At 37.2% G+C, this 27803-nt stretch overlaps 1 protein-coding gene across 1 annotated transcript in view; it reads left to right on the forward strand.

Moving 5' to 3' along the window:
• STAG2 (STAG2 cohesin complex component) overlaps positions 1 to 22917 on the forward strand; it is an 87379-nt gene extending 64462 nt beyond the window's left edge. The window contains exons 26-33 of the mRNA XM_040467983.1: positions 2174 to 2322; positions 3829 to 3957; positions 8258 to 8481; positions 11475 to 11664; positions 11755 to 11865; positions 14881 to 15007; positions 16175 to 16252; positions 20990 to 22917. Coding sequence (XP_040323917.1) covers positions 2174 to 2322; positions 3829 to 3957; positions 8258 to 8481; positions 11475 to 11664; positions 11755 to 11865; positions 14881 to 15007; positions 16175 to 16252; positions 20990 to 21013 — 1032 coding nt within the window. The 3' untranslated portion in view covers positions 21014 to 22917. The remainder of the gene's footprint in view (positions 1 to 2173; positions 2323 to 3828; positions 3958 to 8257; positions 8482 to 11474; positions 11665 to 11754; positions 11866 to 14880; positions 15008 to 16174; positions 16253 to 20989) is intronic.
• The last annotated feature ends 4886 nt before the right edge of the window (positions 22918 to 27803 follow it).

Raw genomic sequence — 27803 nt, forward strand, 5'->3', positions numbered from 1 at the left:
TTGAATTTCTTAATCCCATTTGCATATTTGGATATTCTTTAATGTTTAATAGAGCACAAGTAGAGGAGGGGCAGAGAGAGAGAGGGAGACACAGAATTCAAAGCGGGCGTCAGGCTCTGAGCTGTCAGCACAAAGCCCAACGTGGGGCTCGAACCTGCAAAGTATACGATCATGACCTGAGCTGAATTCAGATGCTTAACCAGTTGAGCCGCCCAGGTGCCCCTGGATATTCTTTTATTTAAAAAAATTTTTTTATTTTAATGTTTATTTATTTTTGGCAGAGAGCATGAGTGGGGGAAGGGCAGAGAGAGAGGGAGACACGGAATCCGAAGCAGGCTCCAGGCTCCGAGCTGTCAGCACAGAGTCCGACGTGGGGCTCAAACTCACGAACCATGAGATCATGACCTGAGCCGAAGTTGGGCGCTCAACCGACTGAGCCACCCAGGCGCCCCTGGATATTCTTTATTAAAGTCAATAGAGGGGTCCCTGGGTGGCTCATTTGGTTAAGCGTCCGACTCTTGTTTTGGCTCGGGTCATGATCTCACAGTTTGTGAGTTTGAGCCCTACGTCATGTCTGTGCTGACAGTGTGGAGCCTGTTGGGATAGTTTCCTTCCACCCCACCTCCCCCCAATCTCCTGCTCACGTGTGTGCTCTCTCTCTTCCTCTGTTTCTCAAAAATAAATATTGAAAAAACGTTAATGGAATTTAAAAGGATTTAAGGTTGACATTTAAGTAACTTTTCTTCTCTTATAAACCAATAGCTTCTCCCTGTAAAAAGTTTAGAAAATATAGGAACTAGAAAAAATACAATATCCTTGTTTTTCACCTAACAAATACATTTTTAGTTTTTAATAGCCTTCTTAGTCTTTTATGCCTATATGAAACCTTAAGTTTTATAAAAAATTAAGCCATATTATGCATTCTATTTTGTAAGCCTGAATTTTTCATGTTAATAAAGCAATAACACTTTCATGCCATTACTTTCCTGTAATGTTTTATTTTTGAGAGAGTGCAAGTGGGGGAGGACAGAGAAGGACAGAGGATCTGAAGCAGGCTCTGTGCTGACAGCAGTGAGCCTGATGTGGGGCTTGAACTCACAAACCGCACAATCACGACCTGAGCCAAAGTCTGACACTCAACCGACTGAGGCACCCAGGCGCCCCTTTTTTGAGCATTTTATTTATTTATTTATTTATTTATTTGTTTATTTATTTATTTATTTTCAACGTTTATTTATTTTTGGGACAGAGAGAGAGACAGAGCATGAACGGGGGAGGGGCAGAGAGAGAGGGAGACACAGAATCGGAAACAGGCTCCAGGCTCTGAGCCATCAGCCCAGAGCCCGACGCGGGGCTCGAACTCACGGACCGCGAGATCGTGACCTGGCTGAAGTCGGACGCTTAACCGACTGTGCCACCCAGGCGCCCCTTTTGAGCACTTTAAATGACTGTATAGTATTCCATTTTATACAAGGACCATAATTTAATCAATATCTCTCCTTATTTAGCGTTGAGGTCTTTTACTATCCTTGCCATTATAAATAACACCAAAACATTTTTGTACCTATGTATCGTGCACAGATACTATTATTCCTTTGAGTAAAGTCCAGTAATTAGAATTGTTTAGATAAAGGACATCAGACTTTTACAGTTTTCAATACAGATTGCTCTATAGAAAGGTTGTCTTTCAATTATGATTCTAGCAAGTCACAGTGCTTGTTGCATGATAGTCTTATCAGTAGTAGCCATTATTTGTTGAAAACCTTGGCCATTTGGTAGTTGAAAATTATATTTTGTTGTGCTTACTTATGATGGAAGTTCTTGATGTGAAGATTCATCATTTAATGGGAAGTAACACATAGTTGCCTAATAATGGAGTGGGTTTCCTTTTTCTTTCTATTTTTATATGCTGTTTTAATATCCAGTTAATTCCAGCAGAATAGAATTATACCATAATTAACCTAAAGAGTTCTTAATGTCAGTAACTCCCTCTAGTCTGAATGTATGAAGTACTGTAATTTTGGTCATTTCTATCATGGTCTTAAAAATCCATGTTTTAGAATAAAATACAATGCCTCATTTATGGATCATCTAAAGAATATGAGATCTTAAAAGATGTTAGTAATCTATACTTATTACAAAACTCTAACATGCTTTCTTTCTTCCCAAACAGCTTTTTAATGAAATGATACAGGAAAACGGCTATAATTTTGATAGATCATCCTCAACATTTAGCGGCATAAAAGAACTTGCTCGACGTTTTGCTTTAACTTTTGGACTCGATCAGTTGAAAACAAGGGAGGCCATTGCTATGCTACACAAGTAATCTCCAAATATTTTATTCAGCTCTCCTGTTTTTTAATCATGAAATTTTTTTGTATTTACTTCTTTTGTTTAGAATAACCAAATTCAATTGATGCTTTATAATTTTTTTTTCAAATCTGTGGCATATCTCCTTTCTTGAGAACCAGTAATAATGCTATCTCCATTAACACATGTATTGGGACTAAAACTTCTTTTATAGAAAGTCTTTGCTTTAATTAAAACAATACAAAAATCCTTATAAATTATGTGAAGAAAAGCAACACATATTCATCAGGTATTATAAAATCTCTTTTAATAGCTTTTATTATAATCTCACTGCTAGGTAGAGAAATTTTTGAGATTTGATTCAATTTTTCTCTTTCTGTGGTTCTGTTTTCTATTTTGTAGTGCTCTTTTCCCTTGTTTTGAGCCACAGCCTTCTTTCTGCCTGCATTTATTCTTTGCCCTTATCAAAATTGAAAATTATCTGACTTTATTTTAGTCATATATTTTAGCATTCAATCATGCTTTTAAATAGGAGTATATTTTAGAGTTTTAACATAACCAGCAAGTGGATAGTAATACGCTTTACTTCTTAATTCTGGATGAAGAGCCTGGCCTTGGGGAATATCAAGAGGCTTGGACTCTCTTTCATGAAAGCTCTTTGTTTCATTTGTGTCTCTTTTACTCCTTGCTTACTTAGTTATAAATGTGTTAAATATCTCCCTACAGGTATTTTTCTTCTTTAAGTTAGTCCCATACCCCAGTTTTAACTCCCTCTCTCCTTTTACTTTGTTCTGAACATCTCAAATTCCTTTTTATGCCTTTCCGTAATATATTGGATGATAATTTTAGGTATTATTTAAGGACCACACATGTAGTGATTATTTTGAGAAAGTAATATATTATTTTCTTCTTGTAGTAGCCTTCCATTCCTTCCTCCCCAATTTCATCGGATTATTTTTTACACAGTTACATTTTTGATAGACTATAAGAATATAACATTGGGTTGTTGTCTTGATTAGAGGTATTTGTCACTAAATAAATATATTTAAAATGGGCCCTAAGTGAAATTAAATTTTGAAATTGACTCTTAAATGCAATGTTAGAAGTATTTTTTTTAATAATATTTAAATTAGTTCTAAGCGTCATAGTAGGTCTCCTTATGTCTTGAAAAATACAGAATATATATTGATCATTACATGAGAGAATTTGGGCTGTTTTCTTTGGAGAAGAGATCCAAGAATGTAGATATACCAAACCACATTCAAAGTAATGCTAGCTGGTGTGTGTGTATTCCTCTGTGTGTTTTAGTTTTAAAATAACAGTGACATAAAATGTACATGTACTTGCTCATTCTCACACTATAGGCTCCTTATTCTCTTTATTCCTCAGATTAAATGCATGGCAGAGGAAACATCTTAATAGTGGAACAAAACTATATATAGAGAGACATTTCCTTTCTGTGTTACTAAATTTCGTATTGTGACCCTTAAATGTTTTGTTTTTTTTTTGTTGTTGCAGAGATGGCATAGAATTTGCTTTTAAAGAGCCTAACCCACAAGGAGAGAGCCATCCACCTTTAAATTTGGCATTTCTTGATATCTTGAGCGAATTTTCTTCTAAACTACTCCGACAAGACAAAAGAACGGTGTATGTATTTGCTGAAAATATTCTATTTATGTTTGTGTTGAAATTTTTGTGTGTTTTGTTTTGTTTTGGAGAGAGTGTGTGCGAATGGGAAAGTGGGGCAGAGAGAGGGAGAGAGAGAATCTTAAGCCTGGCGTGGAGCCCAATGGGGGGCTCTGTCCCACAACCCTGGGATCATGACCTGAGCCAAAACCAAGAGTCAGAACCAAGAGAGCCACCCACGCATCTCTGTTCTGAAATTCTTTTTTTTTATTATTTATTTTTTATTTTTTTTTTTATTTAAAAAAAAATTTTTTTTTTCAACGTTTATTTATTTTTGGGACAGAGAGAGACAGAGCATGAACGGGGGAGGGGCAGAGAGAGAGGGAGACACAGAATCGGAAACAGGCTCCAGGCTCTGAGCCATCAGCCCAGAGCCCGACGCGGGGCTCGAACTCACGGACCGCGAGATCGTGACCTGGCTGAAGTTGGACGCTTAACCGACTGCGCCACCCAGGCGCCCCTGTTCTGAAATTCTTAAAGATGAATTGTTACACTTGGTTTTTCTCCCTTCTGCACAGTTGTAGGATTACATTAACGCACAAAATACTTTATGCATCAAAAAATTCTACAATTTAAGGATTATAACTGTATTTTATGCGTAATACTCCATTTTAATTCCTGTGTTGCCCTTCAGTGTAGTTGTGGCTTTAGAGTTGTTACTTGAATGCTTTATGTATTGTATTCTTATCTGCATTCTTCACCTTAACCTAATAGACAATAATATCAGTAATTCATCCAGGCTCATGTTAGTCTCTGTGTTGAGCTGTGACTACACTGGAAAGTAGAAGTTTCCTTTTTATCTTTTTTGCTTTAACCGACTAGTCCTATCCTCAGCAGACCAGACCAGTTAGACAGAATTCTTTTCTAGTGTGGTCTCCTAAAATGGTGACTTATATTCTAAGAGAGCCCAAGTGAAAATTCTCAAAATTCACTCCCCTCTTTGAGGTATTAAAGGGCAGAGGAATAGGAGTAACTCATAGTACCTCTTCTGAAAGTCTACCAGTATTTTGCACTGAAAGATTGTGTAGGTTTTACATGATTTTCTGAAGCAGACAAAACTAATCTCTTGTTATAGAAATCACTGTAGTGGTTACTTTTAGGGTTGGGGGTGTTGAATGGGAAAAGGGACATAAGGTAATTTGTAGGATCATGGGAATGTTCTTTATCTTCATAGATGTGTAGGTTACATGACTGCATTAATTTGCAAAACTGATCCAACTGTATTCTTAAGTTCTCTGCACTTTATTATATATAAATTTATCTCAATTAAAATTTACATTAGCACTATTAACCAGAGAAATCGAAATTATAAAACAATGAAAAATCATTTCTCACCTAGCAGATTAGCAAAAATTAAGAAGTCTGATAGTGCAAAGCAGTGTCAAAGATGTGGAGAAGGAGACTTTTATCCATTGTTGGTGATAGCGTAAATTGATACAACACCACTTTGTGAAGCTATTTGGCAGTGTCTAGTAACTTTTAATATTCTCCCTATCTCATGATCCAGTAATTCTGTTCATAGGTAGATACCCTAGAGAAACTTACACATGTGTACATGGAGAACCACAAAAGAATTTGACCAGTGCAGGTTTTGAATAGAGGAAAGGTCAAAACAACATCTATAATTAGAAAATGAGATCAATTGATTGTTATACAATAGGATGTCATAAGCAGTCAAAATGGTTAGATCTTTTCCAAAGTAAACATAATTTCTTAATCTCATTAAACACCCAGTCATTGTTCAAATTTCTAGTAGTCTCATGCCATAAATTACTTTTATTTGAGAGAGAAAGAGAGCGAGCGAGCATGAGTTAGGGGCAGAGAGAGAGGGAGAGAATCCCAAGTAGGCTCCACGCTGTCAGTGCAGAGCCTGATGCGGGTCTTGAACTCCCAAATCGTGAGATCATGATCTGAGCCAAAACCAAGAGTTGGACACTCAAGCAACTGAGCCACACAAGCGCCCCCAAATTGTAATATATTTAAAGTGTGCAGTATGATGATTTTGTATATTTTGAGAAGATTCCTCTGATCAAGTTAATTAACACGTCTGTCACCTCACATATTTACCTGTTTTTTTTTTTGAGAATACTTAAATACTCCTCTTTTAGCAAATTCCAATTATACAGTGTAATAATAATACACCAAATACACCATCATCAACTATAATCACCATGTTATACGTTACTCAGATGTCATCTCTAAAAGCTCTTTTCTCAACTTTACTGAGATATAGTTGACATACAACATTGTACAGTTTTAAGGTGTACATTTTGATTTGATACACTATATATAGGAAAATTATTAACACCATAGGATTAGCTGACACCACTCTTCCAAAAATGGTTAGATCTTTGAAATATAATTTTGAGTGTAAAAGTCAAAGTACAAAACTGCTATAATAGTTATAGACAAATATATATTAAAAATATATTATGATTTCACTCATGTGGAATTTAAGAAATGAAACAAAAATGATGGGGAAAGGCAAACCAAGAAACGGACTCTTAACTAGAGAGAACAAACTGACAGTTTCCAGAGGGTAGGTGAGTAAGGGGATTTATAGGGGATGGGGATTAAGGAAGGTACTTGTTATGATGGTACTTGTTATGATGAGCACCAGGTGTTGTTGAATCCCTAAATTCTAAACCTGAAACTAATATTATACTGTATGTTAACTAACTGGAATTTAAATAAAAACTTGAGAAAAATATTTATTAAAAGTATTAAAAATATGCATGGGGACGTTAAATAGCAAATTCAGGCTAGTAGTAAGCCTTTGTGGCAGGGAAGAGGACAAAGGGAAATAGCATCAGGGAGGGCCCCTTATCTGGAATGTTCATTTAAGCTATATGGTGGATATGTAGCTGTAAATCTTTCTACCAGTGAGTATATTTTGGCCCAAGCTCCATATCTTGCTGCAGATTGGTAACAGTTTTCAGAATGATGGCCAGTTGATAGTCTACACTTTGAGGAGTACTGTACTACTCTGTATACCTGAAATACAATTAATAAATAGCGAACTAACCCCAAGCAGTATCTTTGTAACTGATTCCTCCTATCCTTTGTCTTTAATGGTGTTTAAAACTGGTGATTTTGAATTGATTTGAATTAGTCATTATTGTGACAGCAGATTATTTGGGTTACACATTATAGTTAGTTGACAAAAATTGTGTTCATGTATTTGAAGCATAATTTAGACAATAAAGCACTGAACTCTTAGTGTCAAAAGTCTGGGAATTTGAGGGGCACCTGGGTGGCTCAGTCGGTTAAGCATCTGACTTCGGCTCAGGTCATGATCTTGTGGTTTGTGAGTTGGAGCCCCGCATCGGGCTCTGTGCTGACAGCTCAGAGCCTGGAGCCTGCTTCTGATTCTGTGTCTCCCTGTCTCTGCCCCTCCTCTGCTCACGCTTTGTCTCTCTTTCTCTCAAAAATAAATAAACATTTTAAAAAGTCTGGGATTTGAATCCTGGTTCTGTTGCTTTCTCATTCTTATCCTTTGCTTCCTCATCTGTCAAGTAAGGAGAATATCTCCCTCACAGGACTATGAGACTAAAGTTAAAGAACCCAAGAATAAAATGCCTAACACATAATGTAGTCACACAAATGTTAGTTGAATTGTTATTGCTATATTACACATAAGCCATGGAATCCTCATGATACTTGGATCCATGGGTAAATGTATGACTTCCATCAGGCTGCAGATAGAGGCCATAGCTTTTTCATCTTTGTACCAATCCCCAGTGCTGAGGACATAGTGACATAGTGGATGCTTGACAAATACTAAGCTGAAATGCTCTGGATTATTTCATTTAATGAAGAATCTTGATAGAGACAAAATACCTTGTCACTGTACCGATGAGGCTGAGATTGAATCATGAAGTAATGTGTCCCTGCATGTACAGCTAGGGCTTGGTGGAACTGGGACTAGAACCCAAATTTGTGTGATTTTTCAATCCAGTTCTCTTTCCAGAAATATTATTTGGTTCTCCTAGCAGAAGACCTGTAAAGTTAGGATAGAACAGAAAGAAACATAATGGAAAAGAAAACACTAAAATCCTTCAGTTGTTACTGTGTGTTTTGAGGAAATGTTTGTTTCATTCTAATTTACTTTTTGTTTAAGTCTAATTAAATCATTGACTGTTCCATATGGTATGTAAGCCTTAAGATTATTAGGAGGAATAAATAAAAATTGGCGGGGGGTGGGGTGGGGAACTATGGCAGTTTTATGTATCAAAGCTAATGGTTTCTACTTCTTTTTAAGGTATGTTTACTTGGAAAAGTTCATGACCTTTCAGATGTCACTCCGAAGAGAAGATGTGTGGCTTCCACTGATGTCTTACCGAAATTCTTTGCTAGCTGGTGGTGATGATGACACCATGTCAGTCATTAGTGGTATCAGCAGTCGAGGGTCAACTGTGCGGAGTAAAAAATCAAAACCATCTACAGGAAAACGGAAAGTGGTTGAAGGCATGCAACTTTCACTCAGTAAGAATATAGTTGATTCTCTTTATACGTATCCCTTATGTTTACCAACAGAATTGTCATTAGGTTCACCTTAGTGTTAAATTTGAGCTATGTGTTGTTAAATAATACCTTGTACAGTACAGTGTGTCTAGTTACGTGTAAGTTTAGCGTTTTAAGCATTTAATATACATAAATTCAGTTCTCATAACTCTTTAGGTACATCCTCATTTTTCAGATGAGAAAATTAGTAGAGTGGCTTGGTTAAGTAACTTAACCTGAGGTCACACAATTATTTAGTACCCAGGCAATCTTACTCCAGAACCCCTGCTTTTTTTTTTTTAATTAAAAAAAATTTTTTTTTAATTTTGGAGAGAGAGCACGAACTGGGGGGATGGGCACAGGAAGAAAGAGAGAAAATCCTAAGCAGACTCCACGCTCAGCGTGGAGCCTGACATGGGGCTCAAGCCACGACCCTGGGATCATGACCTGAGCCGAAATCGAGAGTTGGATGCTCAACTGACTGAGCCACCCAGGCGCCCCTAGAACCCATGCTTTTTAATCACTATGCTACACTGTATATGCATAGGGATATGGACTAAGTATTACAGAGCTAATGTTACCTAAGAAACGAGATTATTTAAGTGTGGAGCAACAAATTCAGAGAGGTTCTGACTTTGAGTTTCTGTGAAGAGGTCATTTATCATGAGGAACTTGGTATAGATACAAATTTCCATCTGGAATCTTAGAAATAAGAATACATTATGATGCTTGAATCTCTTGGACTCCTAGCACTGTAGGGCTGGTTCATAATGGGCCTGGGGACTTTTTCCCTCTCCTTCGGAACCTTTAAACAAATTAGTGGAGTTGCCAAAGTTTGTTCCAGTTATTGCTGAATAACAAACTACCCCAAAACTTAGGACATATAAGGGACATGGTGTCTGTCTGATGCTTCAGCTAGGAAGACTCAAAGACTGGTGACAAATCCTATGGAGGCACTGTCACTTATAGATAGTATCTGGTGCTAGCTATCACCTTGGACTTTAACTGTCTTGTCTGCCAGAACACCTACGTGTGACCTCTCCATGTGGCTGTTTGGCTTTCTCACAGTATGTGACTGGGCTCTAAGAGCAAGTGTCTGAGGAGACACAGGAAGTAGAAGCTGCCAGTTTTTTAAGGGCAGAGAGTGGCATAGCATATTCTGTTGACCAAGCGTATTCCACCATATTCTCTTGACCAAGCAGGCAGAGCCCAGCTTCAAGGGGATGGAACATAAATCTTCCACCTCTTAATGTGAGGAGTGTCAAAGATTTGGGGGCCGTATTTTCTAATTGCCACATAATTCTTCAGCCATCGTCAGGTATATAGTGTTCAGTACTTGGCTGTCTGTGGATTAATGGTTGTATCTTTTGTCCAGTAATAGAAACGCATGAACTTACAACTGGTACCCTTAGATCTAGACTTGGTTGGTTATACAGTTCCAATGTCTTGGTCTGTGGGGAAATCTCTTGTACAGTGTTCCTGACCAGTTAAAATAGGGTTAGTGGTTTATAGGAAGTTAAAATAATTTTTTTAAGTAGAAAAATTATCCAATTAAAAGATGATATATCCTGCATATCACTACAAGTTTTTCTCATCTGAACAAATAGTAGTTAACAGCTTAATGCCAAGCCATCAGATCTCTCCTTTTCTATAGACGACATGGAGCACAAATGAATTGGTATTTATATAACATCTTGAGGGTAGATGATCAAACCAGATAGTTCAACTTTTACAGAAAGAGTCAATACTCTTTAACAGATTTTTGGAGAAAGCCATAGAAATTGGGGCATTAGTAGCTTGGAAGGATGGCTACTGATAGATTGTCCAGATCAGTGCAATTTTGAAGAGAGAACTGGAGCCTGACACAGTAGAACTTAAGGTGTCATGTAATTATATTGCAGATTGTGAAATTTTACATCTAATCTATTTGTTACTAGGGCATTAGCTACTAGTACATTTTTCTTTCCACTCTTTTCTTAAAAACACCTCTGTATGCACATGTGTAATTTTCTAATAAAACCGTTTTCCTGCAAATTCCTGTTCAGTCCGTCCTCAAGTGCTACAATTTCACCTCCCAAATCAGTGATTTAAAAAAAATTACTATGAATTCAGTAACACTTGCATGTGAATTTGTCTTTTATTAATCATGGCAGCATCTACAGATTTGAAAACAAATAGCTTTTGCAGGTGTGAAATCTAGTGTTGTTAGTCCAGTATATGGATTTGTGCTCCCCTTGGAGTTGGCGAGCATCCTATAAACTAGGAATCATTCTTCCATTGTCTCCGTGTCTCTTCCCACCTAGCCTCCTAACTAGCTTGTGTGCTCACTAGTCCTCATGTTCCTCAGTCTGCCTTCTACACTGCCACCACATACTTTGATTAAGACCCGTAACTGAACCACATTGCTTCTCTTCCATAAAACTTCAGTGGTCATTCCTGTCACCTTAGCACAGCTTGTAAGACTTGCTGCAAATTGGTTCCTGCCTCTTTATCCAGCCTTACCTTTTGCCACTTGCCCTAGGAGTACCAAACTCTTAGTCTGAACCATATGAAATTGCCGTCTTTGCAGGTCAAAACCTGCTGAATGTCAGCAAGTTAGTATGGTTCAGTCATTGTAGTTTTGTGCCTCAGTGTTTTTGTTTATGTTCTTCCCCCTGCCTGGCAAATGTCACGGTTGATGCAGTATCTACTATAGTTAGAAGTCACTTTTGGGTAGTTGGCTCTGATCCTTTTCATTGCTCCCATTCCACCTGTGCTCCCCTCTCTTGTAGCACTTACACCATGTTGTCATTGTGTGTGTTTTCTTTGTCTCCAAGGACAGGGACTGCACTTTACATACCTTGGTGTATCCCCCTGTTTCAAGCACTAGCATGGGAAAAACAGCCAGTTATTTGTTGAACTGAACAGGTTATGTGAGACATTTCGTTCGTCAAAATTAGTTACTGAACTTTATTGCCATCAATTTTCTCATTTAGCTGAAGAAAGCAGTAGTAGTGACAGTATGTGGTTAAGCAGAGAACAAACACTGCACACCCCAGTTATGATGCAGACACCACAACTCACCTCAACGATTATGAGAGAGCCCAAAAGATTACGACCTGAGGATAGCTTCATGAGCGTCTATCCAATGCAGACTGAACATCATCAAACTCCTCTTGATTATAAGTAAGTACATTTGATTATTTTCTGTACTATAACTTTATTAATTATATAGAAAAAAGTTAAGTTAAAAGAAGAATAAAATTCTCCTTGAAGCACGCAGGTAACATGGATGTTAGCTCAAAGACAACACGAGGAAGCAAGGCAACAGCAGGAGAGAGCAGCAATGAGCTATGTTAAACTGCGAACTAATCTCCAGCATGCCATGTAAGTGAGAGTGCCTTATTGTCTGAGTCTAGGAAGTTCACTAATTCATTTTCACATATTTTAATGTGTGCCTTACCTAAAAATTTCAGCAAACTCTAGAGTAAGCTGAAATAATCAAGGAACTAAAAATTGGTCTTTCCAACAGAAGAAAACTTCCAAAGTTAAATATTCACTAGTTAGCTAAAGGACCAATCTTATTAGGTTGATCTGTTGGAAAAGGTTAAATTGGAATCCTTGTTTATTTTGGTACACAGAATTATAGCTTAAAAATTCAGTTTTGTTACATCTTAATTGATTCCCCAGCTTAGTTCAGGCCCTCATCCCTCATCTGAACCATTGTATTAGCTTTCTAACTTGTTTCTTTCCCTCAAATCTCCCATTTATCCTCTCACCAGACTCCTCCCCTCACTCCCCCCCACCACTCCATCATTCAACTACCATCAAAAATGACTATTGTAGAATAAGAATCTGGTCATGTAACTCTTTGACTTAAAACCTTTCCATGGCTCCCCATTGCCTACAGGATAAAGTCCAAACTCCTTAGCTCATGGCATGCAAGATCTTTCAAAACATATGCCCCCTGCCTACATACTAGTATGATACCCCCCATTCCTTGGCAGGTGGTAAAAGCATTGTGAAAGAATAAGCTCGGGTGTCACCTTAAGTGAAGCTGTGGTCGTCTGTGCTCCCATAGCACTCTGTGTATTCATATTTCTTACAGCACTTACCACATTGTACTGTAATTGTTTACGAATTTGTCCCTTTCTCTAGACTGTGAGCTCCTTAAGGGCAGGGACCACTTTCATTGCCTGTTGGTGCTTGGCACATAAAACGTGCTAAGCAAATGTTCGTTGAATGAATAAATGTCCAATGCAAAAAAAAAAAAAATTGTAGTATAACTTTTAAATACTTTGTTTTTACTGGAATCTGTATGAGGGTTTTATGAATCTTTATTAGCTTTGGCTCCAGAAGAAATGGCAGAAAATCAGTCTTTAGATGATTGGTACAAAGGGAAGATCTGATGATTCTGATTATTTAAGTTTTGAGTTTGAAAGTTTTGTATTTGTAACATAATGTGGTATATGTTTTAATACTGGGAGACAGTAATTGTTACCTTCTTTTTAAAATTCATGTTTCGTTTCATTTTGTTTTTAAATGATGAGAACTTCACCTGTTTTTCTTGAGAAGTGATCACTTATCACATGCTTGGTAACCTATTAGAATTCACCTAGTTATGGCCTTAGGAACCTCTACAGTTACGTACACTCTATCACATGTATAGATTCTGATCCTGACTTGGCTGATAGGGTCATCATCTATACTATGACTTGGTTCTGCCCTCTGTTCTCTTTTCCCGTGGCCACATTCCCCTTAATATGTTCTTGTTTCATGCTGGATTCAACAGCTAATTTCCTAGCTTCCAACCAGTCACCAGTTCAGACATTCTGGAATTCTACCGTACAGTCATTTGGTCCTTATCTCTCCCCCTGAAAGTTTTTTGCCAGTCTCTAAGATCTTCCGTAGCAGCTCTTTACTCAGTGCCATTTATCATTATTCTTTTATTTGAAGTTTGTTTTAATTCCTGTTGAACTTCCCCAGCTGACTGTAAGTGATTATCTCATTTAAATACTTATTACCATAGGAGTCTTTTGGTTGTGGTGCCATAAGTAGTCTGTTGCCTGAAACTTTAAAATATTTTTGTTTTACAATGATTTCTCTGTAACGGCATCTGCTCTACAACTGGAAATACTTCCAAATTATCTCTTTGTTTTTTTTTATAGTTTATATCACATGTATCTTCCTTATACTCCAAATGAGATGCACAATAGATTTCTGGTTTTCTATAATATGATTCACATATTTCCTTCACAGTTGCCTTTACCAGATACAATAAAACTGTCATTTAACTGTCCAGAACTCTTAGAAAATAGGAACCATTGTCAACATATTTCTCCAGGTAGCCTGGATGAGACATCATGCCTTGCTATCTTTATATTATTTTTAAAGACTCAACATAAGTTGTGTAAATTGTAAGTGAATAATTGATTTTGGTGATGGTGGGAATTTTTAAATGAGTGAGAAAAGAAGGAAATATTGGCCAAACTGGGGAACTACTTGCCTTCAGTTTTGCTATTATGTTGACTCCTCTATGCTGGTCTGGGCTAATTTGTGAACTTGACATTTGAGTTTATTCCTTGTGATTATGTGATAACATACAGAATTTTTGGTCTTAAGTTTTTATTTTACTTTTCTATATATGTCTTAGTTTTGATTTTTGTAGGACAGAGAATCCAAGTTTCAGCATAAATGTTACTTATTTCTTCCTGAAGCAGAATTAATCTCTTCTTTCAGTAATCTTTTATAGCCCTTGGTACATGATTCTCTTGCAATATTTGCCACATTTTGTTACAGTTAATTATTTCTGTTTTCCTGTAGTAGACTGTGAGCTCCTTGAGGGCAGGAACCATGTCTTATTTCTCCTTTTTTGTTTTGCTTGCATCCATAGGCTATAAAAGAAGCCTGACATGTAGTAGGCACTATGTGAATGAATGAGTGAGTGCCTGGTACACATTAAGTACTGAGTGAATTCGAGTGAGTGATGGGTAAAGTTACTGTATATTAGTGAAAATATCTGTGTTCTGAAAATGTCATTTCTATGGTCTCTGTTTTATATTTGTTTATTAATTTGTACCCTGCCTACTTTCACAAAGGATTTGAGGTATCTTGTCTGTTCCCATGTGGGAAATTCTCATTGAACTTTTATATGGGATATCAGAACTATCAAGCTAAACGTATTGAAGTAATGTAGAATAAACAACTCCTTAGCATTTTTAGACCAGTGAACATTGGGGTTTTGACATCATTGATGACATGATCAATGCCTAATCATTTTCCCTGACCTTTAATTCCATCATTTTCCATTACACTTCAATATAGAGAGCTACATAGTTGCTGCCAGCATATTAATAGTCACAACATTGGTTCAGATCTTGACCTTGTTTTATATTTCTCTAGTCGGCGTGGTACAAGCCTAATGGAAGATGATGAAGAGCCAATTGTTGAAGATGTTATGATGTCCTCAGAAGGGAGGATTGAAGATCTTAACGAGGGAATGGATTTTGATACCATGGATATAGACTTGGTAAGAAACTTAATGATTTCTGTATGATTTTCATTTAATATCCTTTGGAAATTAAGTTGGAATTAGAGGAAATACCTGCCATGAAAAGTAAGTTTTGGAGAAAGATTAAATAAAATAGTTGCTAGGTGTTTAGGTATATGAGAAGGGATTGGGGAGAGGGTGAGGTTGATGAGGCTGTTAACTCTTCATTTAAGATGGCAGATTTTCAGATTAATTTAAGAATATATTGATTTAAAGACTACATTTTGCTTACTATTATACTAAGCATCATATCACCTTATCATTTTCCATTTATTTGCCATTATCAAAACAATACATTAGTAATTTGATACTACCCTGGTATTGAGACTTAAACTTGGAAATTAAATACATATATAAGGATATATTCTTTATTATATCATATGTGATTAGGGCTTTATCATACATAAAATGCTTCTGCATTATTTCATCTTGCCACATACCTCATTCAGCTTTGTGAGGTAGGCTGGGAGGATTGAGGATATTGAAACTTAAGGCCATTAGCCCATCCAAGGAGACGAAACTAAGAAACAATAATGCTGAGACTTAATAAACTAGGTCTTCTGATTCTATTTCTTAGTATACTATGCTGTGTTCTCCTTCAAAGGAAGAAATCAGTTAACATGGGTTCTCTTCAGAGTTGTGTAATGTGGCGTCTTTAAAGGGAAATGATTTGAGGGGCGCCTGGGTGGTTCTGATGGTTAAGCATCTGACTCTTGATTTCAGCTCAGGTCATGATCTCACAGTTTGTGAGATAGAGTCTGCGCTATCAGCGCAGAGGGTGCTTGGGATTTTCTCCCTCTCCCTCTCTCTCTGCCCCTCCCCTGCTCTCTCTCTCTCTCTCTCTTCTAAATAAATAATAAAAAATAATAGTAAAGGAAAATGATTTGAGAGAGGCATTTTTTAAAAGTAAAACAAAAAAAGTGAGTTTTCTAGCTTTCATCTTTCAGAATAATTATTTGTGAATGATTTGCTTTTGTATTTTTATGCATCCTGTAGTTTTAATATACAGTATTTAAAATATTGTAACGTACACTTGCAATTATATATGTCATGTGAGCACTTAATGATAATTTCAATATTTTCAGCTGCTATCTGGTTTATAGATAGAGTGATTGTCAACTCTCTTCCTTTTCTTTTTTTCCTTAGCCACCATCAAAGAACAGACGAGAAAGAACAGAACTGAAACCCGATTTCTTTGATCCAGCTTCAATTATGGATGAATCAGTACGTTCAATTTAAATGTACCCCAGGATTGCAAAATCAAAAGTACAGGCAATCCCTAAGTTTGAGATTGAAGAGCTGGGACAGCACGTTGAAAATGGATAAAAACAGTTGGACAGGAGAAATAGAGGCAGACAGAAGGGATTTCAGGAGGAAGGGGGGTTGGTGATACAGTGGTGGGACAGATTTAAAAGTACCCTTGAATCCTTGGCCAGCTGGGACTTAAGTATTATGTTCAGGAATTTGGACTCTTTCTGTAGGCTTGAGTTACCCATCCAAGGATGTTGAATGAGGGAATGGCATGATCAGAATTGTGTTTCAGAAATATTTCCTTGGCATTTATGGATGGGATAGGATGAATGAGAAACCATAATCATAATAGGAAGGCATAGTAAGACATAGAACTTGAATAAACTTTGATAATAAAGAGAAGGGGAAAGAGACTGGTTATTGTTAGGTATTCTCACTGTGTCTTAAGTACCTCTCATATTTGTCCCCACTGCCATATCGTCCCCAACAGTGCCTTGGTACAAGTCCACTTCAGTTTTTACTTGGCCTATTGCAAGTAGCCTTTAGACTGCCTCTTGCTGCCACTGCTTTATATTTCCTTTTATATTTCTCCTTTATATTTCTTTTGTGGTCACCTTCCTAAAATGCAAATCTGGTTCTCTCCCTCATAACTTCAGGGCCTTTCATTGATTTTTTTCCCCCCATTGCCATTAAGAAAAAATTTTGGATCCTCAGCATGACAAACAAAAATTTTTGGGTTCTTGCTCCCTCACCAACTTAACCTTGACTTTTTCCTTACATGTATCCTGCTCTCCAGCCATACCAAGTCTTATAGTTCCTCCCATACACACCATGCTCTTTCATGACACCATGACTTTGTATAAGCTTTTCTCTCTGCCAGAATTGCCCCTGTCCTTTTTCTCCTAGTGAATTCATCCTTTAATAGTTCTGACATAACCTATGAAGTTTTTGCTGACCCCTCCAGATAAATGCCTTTTTTTGGGGGCTCTTGTACCACTTTGTGTACATTTTTAATTTGGTAATTACCACACCTGTGTAGTGAAATAGGATATTACATTTCGCTCAGTAGGCCTAACGCCAGGCAGTGATGATTTTATTCATTTTGAGTTCTGCCCAGCATAATAGGTGTTTAGTTTTGTCAAATGAATAAATCTGTTAAGTCCCCTTCCATCTCATTTTTTATCGTCTACCCATTTGTGCTCCTTCCTCCTAACCCTTAGTACCGCAGGCGACCATCCTCTGAGTCTGTGCCCCAATTTCTGCTGTTCTCTCCTAGCCCTTCCTCACCTGATAATCTGCTTCAGATAGTTCTTGGGAAAATTTTAACAAACTAACTCACACCAACAGACTAGATTAATAAGGCCAGTTACCTGAGTCAGGACACACCGTCACAGAGCAGCGGGTGTAGGAATCTTTGGATAAGCCACCTCGATGTCCTTTAAATCAGTGTTTCTTGTCTCTGGTGCACATATGAATCATCTGGAGATCTTACTCAACTATAGATCTGCTTCAGTTGGTCTGCAGTGTGGCCTGAGATTCTGCATCTCACAAGTGCTGTTGATGCTTCTGCTGACCATACTTTCAATAGCATAAGTGAGCTAGGCCTACCTATAAGTCTATAGTTTCAAGTGCATTTTGAAGTGTACGGTTCCCTGATAATCCAGGGATATGTATCTTCAGTTTGTTAAATAAAATGTGAAGGTGGTGACTGTGATGAGGACTAAAAGAATCTTTTCAAGCAGTTATAATGAAATGCATTAATCTAACAATTTATTGGGCTGGACTTTGGTGCTAAAATGAGTTCGATGTTCTCCCTGCCCTCCAGGAGTTTGTATTCTAGTTCACAGTGACTATCCCTTTGAAGTGAAAGGGACAGAGCTAGTATTTGAGAGCATAATGTGCCTGATGCTGTGCTAGGCATGATTTAGATGGATTCTCTCAGCTACCATGTGAGAAAGGTGGTAGGACCTCATTTTTACACTCAAGCAAATTTGGCACTGAAGAAATGGTTCATCGGCTTGTTTAGTCTTACAACTCTAGTGCCAGAGTAGTAATTTGATGAGAGTTCCTTTTGATTTAAAAAATCTCATGCTGTCTCTGCTGTTGTACTTTCCAGAACATTAAAATCAGACATCATTTAGAAGAAACACCAAGAACATAATTTAGAAATTGGAATGATTAACTGTAGTCGATAAGGGCAGTTAGAGATCTCTTATTTTTTCATGTGTTCACCTAAAGTGAGCCTAAAGGTTTGCAAAAAGGTGTTCTTCACTTGAGATTACTGAAATAATGAAACAGCAATGTAAACCATATGTATATATTTTTGGCAACTTATAGAGAAACTACAAGCTGAGTGAAGCCAGATAGGAACCTAATAATTACTTGTTACTTATAGGATTTTTTTTTTGGCATTCTCGTGTCTTGTTGAATAGGTAATGTTATAACTAAGAGGATAGTAGTTGAGCTGTTTCCACTAAAATTAGGAAAATGAGCACATGCATCTGTTTCTGTAGTTTTATAGTGTTACCACATGATGGCAGCAGTCACATAACTGAGTGGCCAGTAATCTTTCAAGGTTCAGTTATCTTTGACCATATAAATGTATGTATATTTATATATATGTTTAAGTTAATATATGTATTAAGTTGATACTAATTTATCTTAAAATATACATTAAACTTTACCTCATATTGTCTCAACAATAACTTAAGAAATAGAATACTAGAAATTTTTAAATGTAAAAATCTGTGTTTGCCTTTATACAATAGCTTACATCTGTTTTTAACTCAAGCCTGTGATAAGTGAGTCATCAAAACAATAGTAAAATTGAGACTCAGATCCTTATACCCAGTTCTAAGATTCTCTTCTTCTAAGTAAAATAACGAAAATATCCTGTATAGATGCTTTATTACTAAATACATCCTAAACAGTCTTTTGTACCATGATATTCACAAGATTCAGAAGTGGTAGCATCAAAACTGAGCAGCTCGGTTTGGGTTGCATATACACAAGATTTTGCACTTACGGTTTAGTGAGTTGTATGTCTGGAAGTAGTGTTGGTTTATTTCATTGTGCCAGTAGTCGCTCTCTGCTACTAGTGGGTCATTATTGCCACGACACACTAAAGCTTGCTGTTTATACTTTTTAAAGATATGCTTAAGTGTTTATTAATGTTAACATCAGAAACAGATGTTTGTTAGCACAAAAAGAGAATAAGTGTCATTGGTGTCATTCTTCTATGTTAAGATTCTCATATTAGAATTATCTGTAGTATAAAATTGGTAAAAGAAGTGTTCAGTCTAATGGAGCTAACTTTGTGTTCTTATAGAAGAATCTACTTACAACCTAATCTGTACAAAAGCAAAAAAATAAATGTTCACATGATTTCTAGTTAGGCATTCTGGAAAGAACGTGAGTTCATCTTCATGCCATACTCTACACTAAGAGTTGCTAGTAAGATTTATCCTTCAATTCATCAGACGTTTCCTTACCCAAAGTCACAGAGTATTATGGCTAGAAGGGACCTTTAAACATCATGTAGGCTTCTTTGGTGGAAATACTCTAACCACCCGAACTCTGACTCTAGCCAAAAAAGGAGAATCCTAAACTTTATTGGAGGGTCGGGGGGGAATAAGGGGTGAGCAGTGGTGGTGGTTTTGGTGAATGACAGGTAAGAAGTGGGGTGCATTTTATCCTCTTTGTTCACGTTACTGGGAATTCCAAATACTTTACTTGATAATTCATTATAAGGAGGCTGCAGTCAGATAGATACTTGTTTCCTGGTCTGGAAACACTCACTTCCTTCAAGTGAGTACTGAACAAGTACTGAGTTCAGTAACTTTTTTAAAAATGATTTTTCATTTACAAGTAAGAACCCTGTAATCCCAATCTTAGCTCATTATAGTATTTAAAAATACTCCTTAATTGTCCTAGTAAATGCTGGAATTTTAGTAGAATAGCCTAACTTTTAGTATATGTAGCTAAAAAGTTATGTCTTGTTTTTGTTTGATGAACAAGAGAGAGTTGGCTCCATTCATCATATGCTTTTACTTTTTTCAGTTAGTGACAAGTAATTATTAGATTTTACCTTTATTTTCCCAACTGGAGTGGTATAAAAAAAAGCATCAGTGTAAGTTACTTTGCCCAAATTTCACATTACTTATTAAAATTTGTAGTTCTGTTCATTGACTCGGACTAGATTTTCTGGATTTTCTACATACTTGTATTCTTCTTGGATATTTTTAGTCCGTGTGTTCAAATGCCTTTTTAAAAGCAATACCCACTTCACAGTGCAAATACCAAGTCTGCAAGACATTCTTAAGCTCTTTCCAATGAGCCTGTGCCAGAAGTATATGTAAAGAAGCACATTCATTTGTCCATTCAACAAATGTTGAGTGCCTGTGTGTTCAGGGCATTATCTAGGCATCAACGGTGTGAATAAACCTATACATGAGACATGGTCCCTGCTCTTAGTTATATGTGTGAGGTAAGTAGCATCTTGAGTAGGCCTGATGTTGTTACTTCATTACATATTTATGGTCGTTTCAATTTTAGAATTCAAGATCTGAAGGGAGGGGAATTTTTCAAAGTGGTTTTATTAGCATATTATTAAACTTAGTATTATCAAATATTAATGTAACATATACAGATCTGTTTTACAAAGAAATGAATGACAATTTTAACAAGATTTTTTTTCTTCTCTCTCATTAGGTTCTTGGGGTGTCAATGTTTTAATACCAGTACACAATTAAATCTGTGGTGAAGTCATTTTCTAAGTGGAAGAGGAAGTTTTAAAATAAAGTGTGGTAGATACAGTGAAATTCTGTACAGATTTTTCTCTAAGGAGAATATGACATGCTTACGCTTACCAAGATCAAGTGCATTGAGGGGCAGTTTTGTTTGCCTGAAAAAAGTAAAGGACAAGTAAACAATTTGATGATAAGCTACAGTTTTTCTTAGAAAGTAAATATTTTATTTATGCGCTGTTAGTTGGCTTTTGAATCAATTATTTCATGCTTTTTTTAAAGAAAATATAACAATCTAAAGAGGCATTTGGTACAGACATGAATCCTCTCACATTTATTTACTGGGTGTACTAAGTAATGATGACCTCTGCTGGATTTCTGTTTACATCCAAGAAACAAAGTTAAGGATGAATTTATTCCCCTGCCCTGAAATTATAGGATAGAATTGTTTTTAGCATTCTAAATTTAAATGCTTAAAACATCAATCAACAAAGCTTTCTTTTAAATATTGTAATTGTGGAGAAAAGTAAACTTGTAAGCAGAACTTTTACAATTTTTTCATCTAAAATGTATTTTAAGATATTTTTAAAATCCAAGAGCTTCTCTATACTTTTCAGAAATATCCAGATGCAGTGAACTGCCAGAAGGTAACCAGTCTCAAACATGCTTATCCCATTATCAGCCCTGAAAGTTTGCTTGTCCTTTAAGATAAAAATGTAATGTTGTGATATTCCTTCCAGTAGTGCCACTGTATTTTGTCTCCAAATAAAAGAAGCTTATTGTAGTATGTTTGCAGAAAAATTCTAAACAAAAATTATACAGCTTATTAGAGTGTGGGAATAGGGATCTAAATTTTAAATAAAATTATATATATATATAAATTGGTGCTGATTTTATAATTGCGCAGTTTGTTTAGTTTTTTCTTACTTTTAAATTCCAACTTAAAATTATGAGGTTTCAGAAATATATTGAAAGTTTAACAATGTTTAAAAATAGAAAAGCATGAGTGTTCATGCTTTAAAATGATTTTTAAATTTGTATTTTATATTGTTTTATCTATCTGTCTTTGCAAGCAGTCTTCAGGTTAAAGATACTTCTAACAGGTTACAGTACATTTCCTCTGTATGTAAATTAGATGGGATAATAGAATTCATAACCCATAATATTCTTTGAAAGCTAAGCTTTAAACTTCATTTTATGTCCTTTCACAAATAAATTAGTTTAAAACAGAAAGTGGCTACTTGCCATTTTGACATCAACTCATTTTGCGAGGCTTAGGCAGCTAGACATCGTTTAAAACAAAATATTAACTTATATTACATGTATATCTATCTTTTGTCAGTCGTCTCTCAGTTCTTGAGGTATATTATTTTAATCATTCCATGCCTTAATATGCTTGCAATACGAGAATATCTTCAGATGGGTGAATACCAAAAGGCTTCCAGTTCTTAGAGTCAGAAATCAACAAGCATTGGGCTGTGGTAGCCAAAAACCATAGGTTAGCTAAAAGATCATGATACAGTACAATTGTTTTATTAAATCATGGTTAATAACAAATGAAACCAGACTTGTCTAAACAGATTTTCCATCTACAAATATTGTTATGTGCAAAAAGTACTGCCTATGTTGTTTTTCACACCACTGCATTTACTAGAACTGCTGAGAGGACTGTATATATGATTTTAAACCTAAGTTGATTTTGTTTCTCACTCTTGAAAGGAGTACTTCTTTGTGAAAGCAGTTCTTACAGCTTTGTTTTCAACCAGCTAAAAATGTTTTATATATTACTCTAACCTGTTGTCCTCCACATTCTATTGTCCTAATTGTACTGTTTTCTGATTTGTATTTATGTCTTGAGACAGTAACTTTTTGAATAAAAATAAACCTACAGTATGTTGTATGTTTTATCTTTTATAATTAAAGGAGGAGGGTGGCTATAAATGGCTTAGAAAAACATATCCATCATCACAGACTTTAACATGTGTCGGTGAGGTTAATTTATAGAGAACATTGCCATTTTATATTTTTAATAAATCATGTATTTTTAAATGAGACTAAATCCCTAATTGGGTTATTACTTTAAAATAGAAACTTGTGACCATTGTTACTTTAATTTTTATTTGGTATGGGTTAAACGCTCTTTAAAATGTCTGCATTATTTATCCAGGATACATTCGAGTGAGTACTATGTGCTAGGCATGTGTTAGAGATCTTAACAGTGAAGAAGATAGATAAGGTTCCTCCCTCCTAGATCTAGTGGGGTAAACAAAATAATTAAACTTATAAGGAGTGCTAGGAAGGAAATTACCAGTGTGTGCTGAGCTAGAGAATGAGTGTGTGTGGGTGTGTGTATAACCTTTCTTAGACAAGGGACTCATGCTTAGAGGTGGGTGAAAGCCAACATTTGAAAAAGAATTTACTAATTGACTTAAAAAAAAAAGACTATGGTCTTTAACATGTTAAGATTTGCATTGTACTCTTTTTTTAACTTTTTTTTTTTTAAGTTTATTTTCGAGAGAGAGGGACACAGGGCACAAGCACGAGAGGGGCAGAGAGAGGGAGACAGAATACAAAGCAGGCTCCAGGCTCCGAGCTGTCAGCACAGAGCCCGATGTGGGGCTCAAACTCCGAAACTGCGAGATCATGACCCCAGCTGAAGTCAGACACTTAACCAGCTGAGCCACCTAGGCCCCCCTGCATTGTACTCTTAACGTTAGCACGTTGGTTCGCCTGGTTTGTAGAGGATATTATGAAGACCAGTCTTCTGTCATTGGTGATTCAGAACTAAGCATATTAAATGGTAGCTAATAGCTGGGGCACTGTTTTAAGTGGTTTTACATGCAGTAACTTTTTAAAATGTCGTGGCAGTAGGTGATACAAGTTGTCCCCCATCTTTCCTTCTCCCCCTTCCCCCACCTTTTTCTAAATCAGGAGGCAGGGAAGAAAATGAGGCACCGAGAAGTTAAAATACCTTGGGCAAGGCTATTATGTAGCTATATGAGGCTGTATAAGGCTAGTAAGTGATGGAGTTGGCATTCACGTCCAGGCAGTCTGGCTGCATTAAGTCCCAAGAGCATTGAAACTACTTGATACATAAGGACAACCTAGATGATTGCATAAAGGTAAAATGGCACATGATTCATTGTGCCATGGTGAGGAAATGGAGGATCTTTAAGGGGTCCAGCTGGCTGTAGAACTGAGTGGTGCGAAGAAACATTGTCCTAAACGTGCTACCCAGCTGACTTGTGTAAAGAGTATAAATTGAGCCTTGAGCCCATAAATACTTACTAGTTGATAGTCTTTAAAGTTGAAAGACTGGGAAAGAAGTGGATAATCCAGAAGAGAGGTCTTCAATATCCTGCCTCAAAGGGAACTTGTAAGGATTCACACGGATGAGTTCCAGGTCATATAGATGATTCTGGTAGCTGTAATCATTCAGCTAAAGAAAGTAAGCTAATCCAGTACAAGGTTTTTGGTTACGAGGAAACAAGGTGATGAAGTTCACTAAATGTCCCTTCAAGTCAACCAATCTTACCTATCTACTGTGTGCCTGGCCTTGTGTTAGTTGCTGAGCAAAGACCAGTAAGACAGACTTCCTTTTGAAGTTGTTTACAGTTCTGGGGGGCTGGGATGCCTATGCAAAACTAATAAAACGAAGCACACTCAATGGTCTTATTGGGTGTTCTGGGACCCCAGAGGAAGGGCACTAGCTGTGGCTGTGCTGTGGGAGGAGTCTTCCTATATATAAAGCTGTCACTTGAGGTCCCCCCCCATGTTTAAAATGCAAATTTTCGCACAAGCAATGCTGAACTTTACAGTGAACGTATTTTACCATACTTGCTTTACCACATACCCATCTATCAATACATCTCATTTTTAAAGTATATTTCAAAGTAAATTGCAAACGTGGGCCCACTATTTAAATATTTAGCATGCTTATCATAGGACTTTAATATTTGTTTACCCTTTTTTCTTGTGTAAAATTCATATGTGATGAAATACTGTATATATTTGCTGAGTTTTAACAAATGCATAACAGCCGTGTAACCCAATTCCCTATCAAAGATGATGAACATGACCATCAATCCAGAAAGTTCCTCTGTACTCCTTATCGATCAACCCCTGCTTCCATCCCTTCTAGAGGCAACAACTATTTTCTTTCCACCATAGATCAAATTTGGTCATTCTAGAACGTGATATGAATGGAATTATACAATATGTGTTCTTTAAAAAAATGTCTTAACGCTTATATTTGAGGAAGAGAGAGAGAGTGCAAGCAGGGGAGGAGCAGAGAGAAGAGGGGGACACAGAATCCGAAGCAGGCTCCAGGATCTGAGCTGTCAGCACAGAGCCCGATGCGGGGCTCGAACCCACAGACCACAAGATGATGACCTGAGCTGAAGTCAGACGCTTAACCGACTGAGCCACCCAGGCACCCCATACAATATGTATTCTTTTTGTCCAAAGTTTCAGTATGTTTTTGAGATTTATCCATGTTGTATGTGTCAACAGTGTATCTGTTCAGTTGTTGATGGACATCTGGGTTGTTTCCACCTTTTGGCTGTTATGAATAAAGCTACTACTTGAGTTGAATTTTAAAGGGTGAGAGGTAAGCTAGGTGCAAGGGGATGACATGACCAAGGCTGAGAATTCTAGGCAAAGGCAACAGCATCAACAACTGTCATGGATGTAAGAACTATTAAGTAGCTGTTTAGGGTAGGTGAGACAACACTGGAAGATAGTTGGCCATCTGCTACCTCACATCAGCTCTAAAAATGAAAAAGTGTGTTCACAGCATGTTTGGTAACTTAAGTATTACATGCAGTGCTCTCAGAACTGGCAAATATCCCAAGTAGCTGTAGTTGGGTGCTTTTATAATGAGTTTTGATAAATTGATTTGTTTACTGATATGGGTGTTTTATATGTTTTAGTCACATTAGGCCTTGTTGTACCATTGAGAAATAGAGTACTTTTCCTACAGTTCATCACTTGTGTAGTTGTGTTAAAAATGAGCTGTGAATTCTTGAAAAGTGGGTTGCTCAGTTGAAGTCAGTTTGGGACTGATAGGGCAAACTAAAAGTGAAAGGTCAGCTACGGTAAGTTTACAATTTTTTTAAATCTTTTATTTTTGAGAGAGAGAGAGACAGGGCGCAAGTGGGGGAGGAACAGAGAGAGAGGGAGACACGGAATCCGAAGCAGGCTCCGGGATCCGAGCTGTCAGCACAGAGCCCGATGCAGGGCTCGAACTCACGAACCGTGAGATCATGACCTGAGCTGAAGTTGGACACTTAACCCACTGGACCACCCAGGCACCCCAAGTTTACTAATTGTTTTTGAATTTACCTCATTTACCCTCTGCCGTCTTAGGTGTGAGGAGTTTGCTCCAGTGAGTCTTTGGCAAGCTAGCTTTTAAATAATTTTACAGTACTTGTAAATTATAGGTAATTTTAATTTTTTTAATGTTTCTTTTTGAGAGAGAGCGAGCACAAGCAGGGGAGAGGCAGAGAGAGAGAGAAGGAGACACAGAATCCCAAGCAGGCCCCAGGCTCCCAGCTGTCAGCACAGAGCCCGATGCTGGGCTCAAACTCACGAGCCATGAGATCATGACCAGAGCCAAAGTTGAACGTCCAACAGACTGAGCCACCCAGATGCTCCAATTATAGGTAATTTTAAAGAAATAGCCAGTATTTATTGGGTGTTCACTGTGTGCCAAACACTTCACGGTGCTTCAGTGATAGTTCTTGCTGTGAACTTATAGTTGATAGTATCCGCATTTTACAGGTAAATACACTGGTGCACATGTTAAATCAACTTGCCTAAGAGCACATAACTCAAAAGTGATGGAGTCAAGATATGAACCCAGGTCATCTGACTTCACTGTCCATGCTCTTATCCATCTCCCTTCATCTTTGTGCTACCAAATGCACCTGCCTACTTGCCTCTGAATTTGTATATACTACGTTTCCTTTTCTTAGGGAGATAAGCTCTCCCTGTTTTTGAGACCCTGGATTCCCCTCCCCTGCATTCTTTATTTTCCCCTCAACTGGATCATTCCTAGAAACATACAAGCATCTCCAATCTTCAAAACTAGGGGAAAAAACATTCATTTCACTAACCCTCTCCCTCTACTGCTCCATCTCTCTCTCTTCACTGTCTGGATTCTTCTCCCGTTCTCTCTTACATTCCTCCCACTCCGTTGAAACTCTTCTGTGCCCTATTGACCTTCATTTTGCCAAGTTTTCTTACCAGTGTTCTCACTAACCTATCTATAGAATCTAGTTTCCTCCTCCAAATTACTGTCTGTCCTCTGCCCCAGGCTAACCCATTGATGGCAGGTTGAGTTTTGTGCCATCTTGGTGGAGTTATGGGGATGCCGGGTTTTTTTTTGTTTGTTTTTGGTTTTTTTGGCTGCCATCTCCGGGAACTGACAGAGGGATGTTCCCATGGGACTTTCCCAAAGCCTGTGCAAGAGTAATTGAACTTGTAACTGCTATATTTAGTTCCCAGCCTCCATAGCTGTCAGGGTCTGTCTTATGCCACATGGAAATTTCCCTGTGATTTCCTGGCTTTCTGTGTTAGTGGAACAACCAATTTCATCATCTTCCCATCCTTTGCAAATGGCTTTGGTAGTGAGTTGAGAGAAGATTGGATGGATTAAGCTTGGAGCAGAGCATGGAACTCCATTTCATGCCTGCCAAAACCTGTTTGGGTCAGATTCACATTTTCCTATTCTAAATCCCTTGGGACCAGTGTCCTTTGTACGAGTTTTAGTATAAGTG

This window comes from Herpailurus yagouaroundi, unplaced genomic scaffold (genome assembly GCF_014898765.1).
Source record: "Herpailurus yagouaroundi ecotype Mexico unplaced genomic scaffold, PumYag 67641, whole genome shotgun sequence".
Lineage (NCBI taxonomy): Eukaryota > Metazoa > Chordata > Mammalia > Carnivora > Felidae > Herpailurus > Herpailurus yagouaroundi.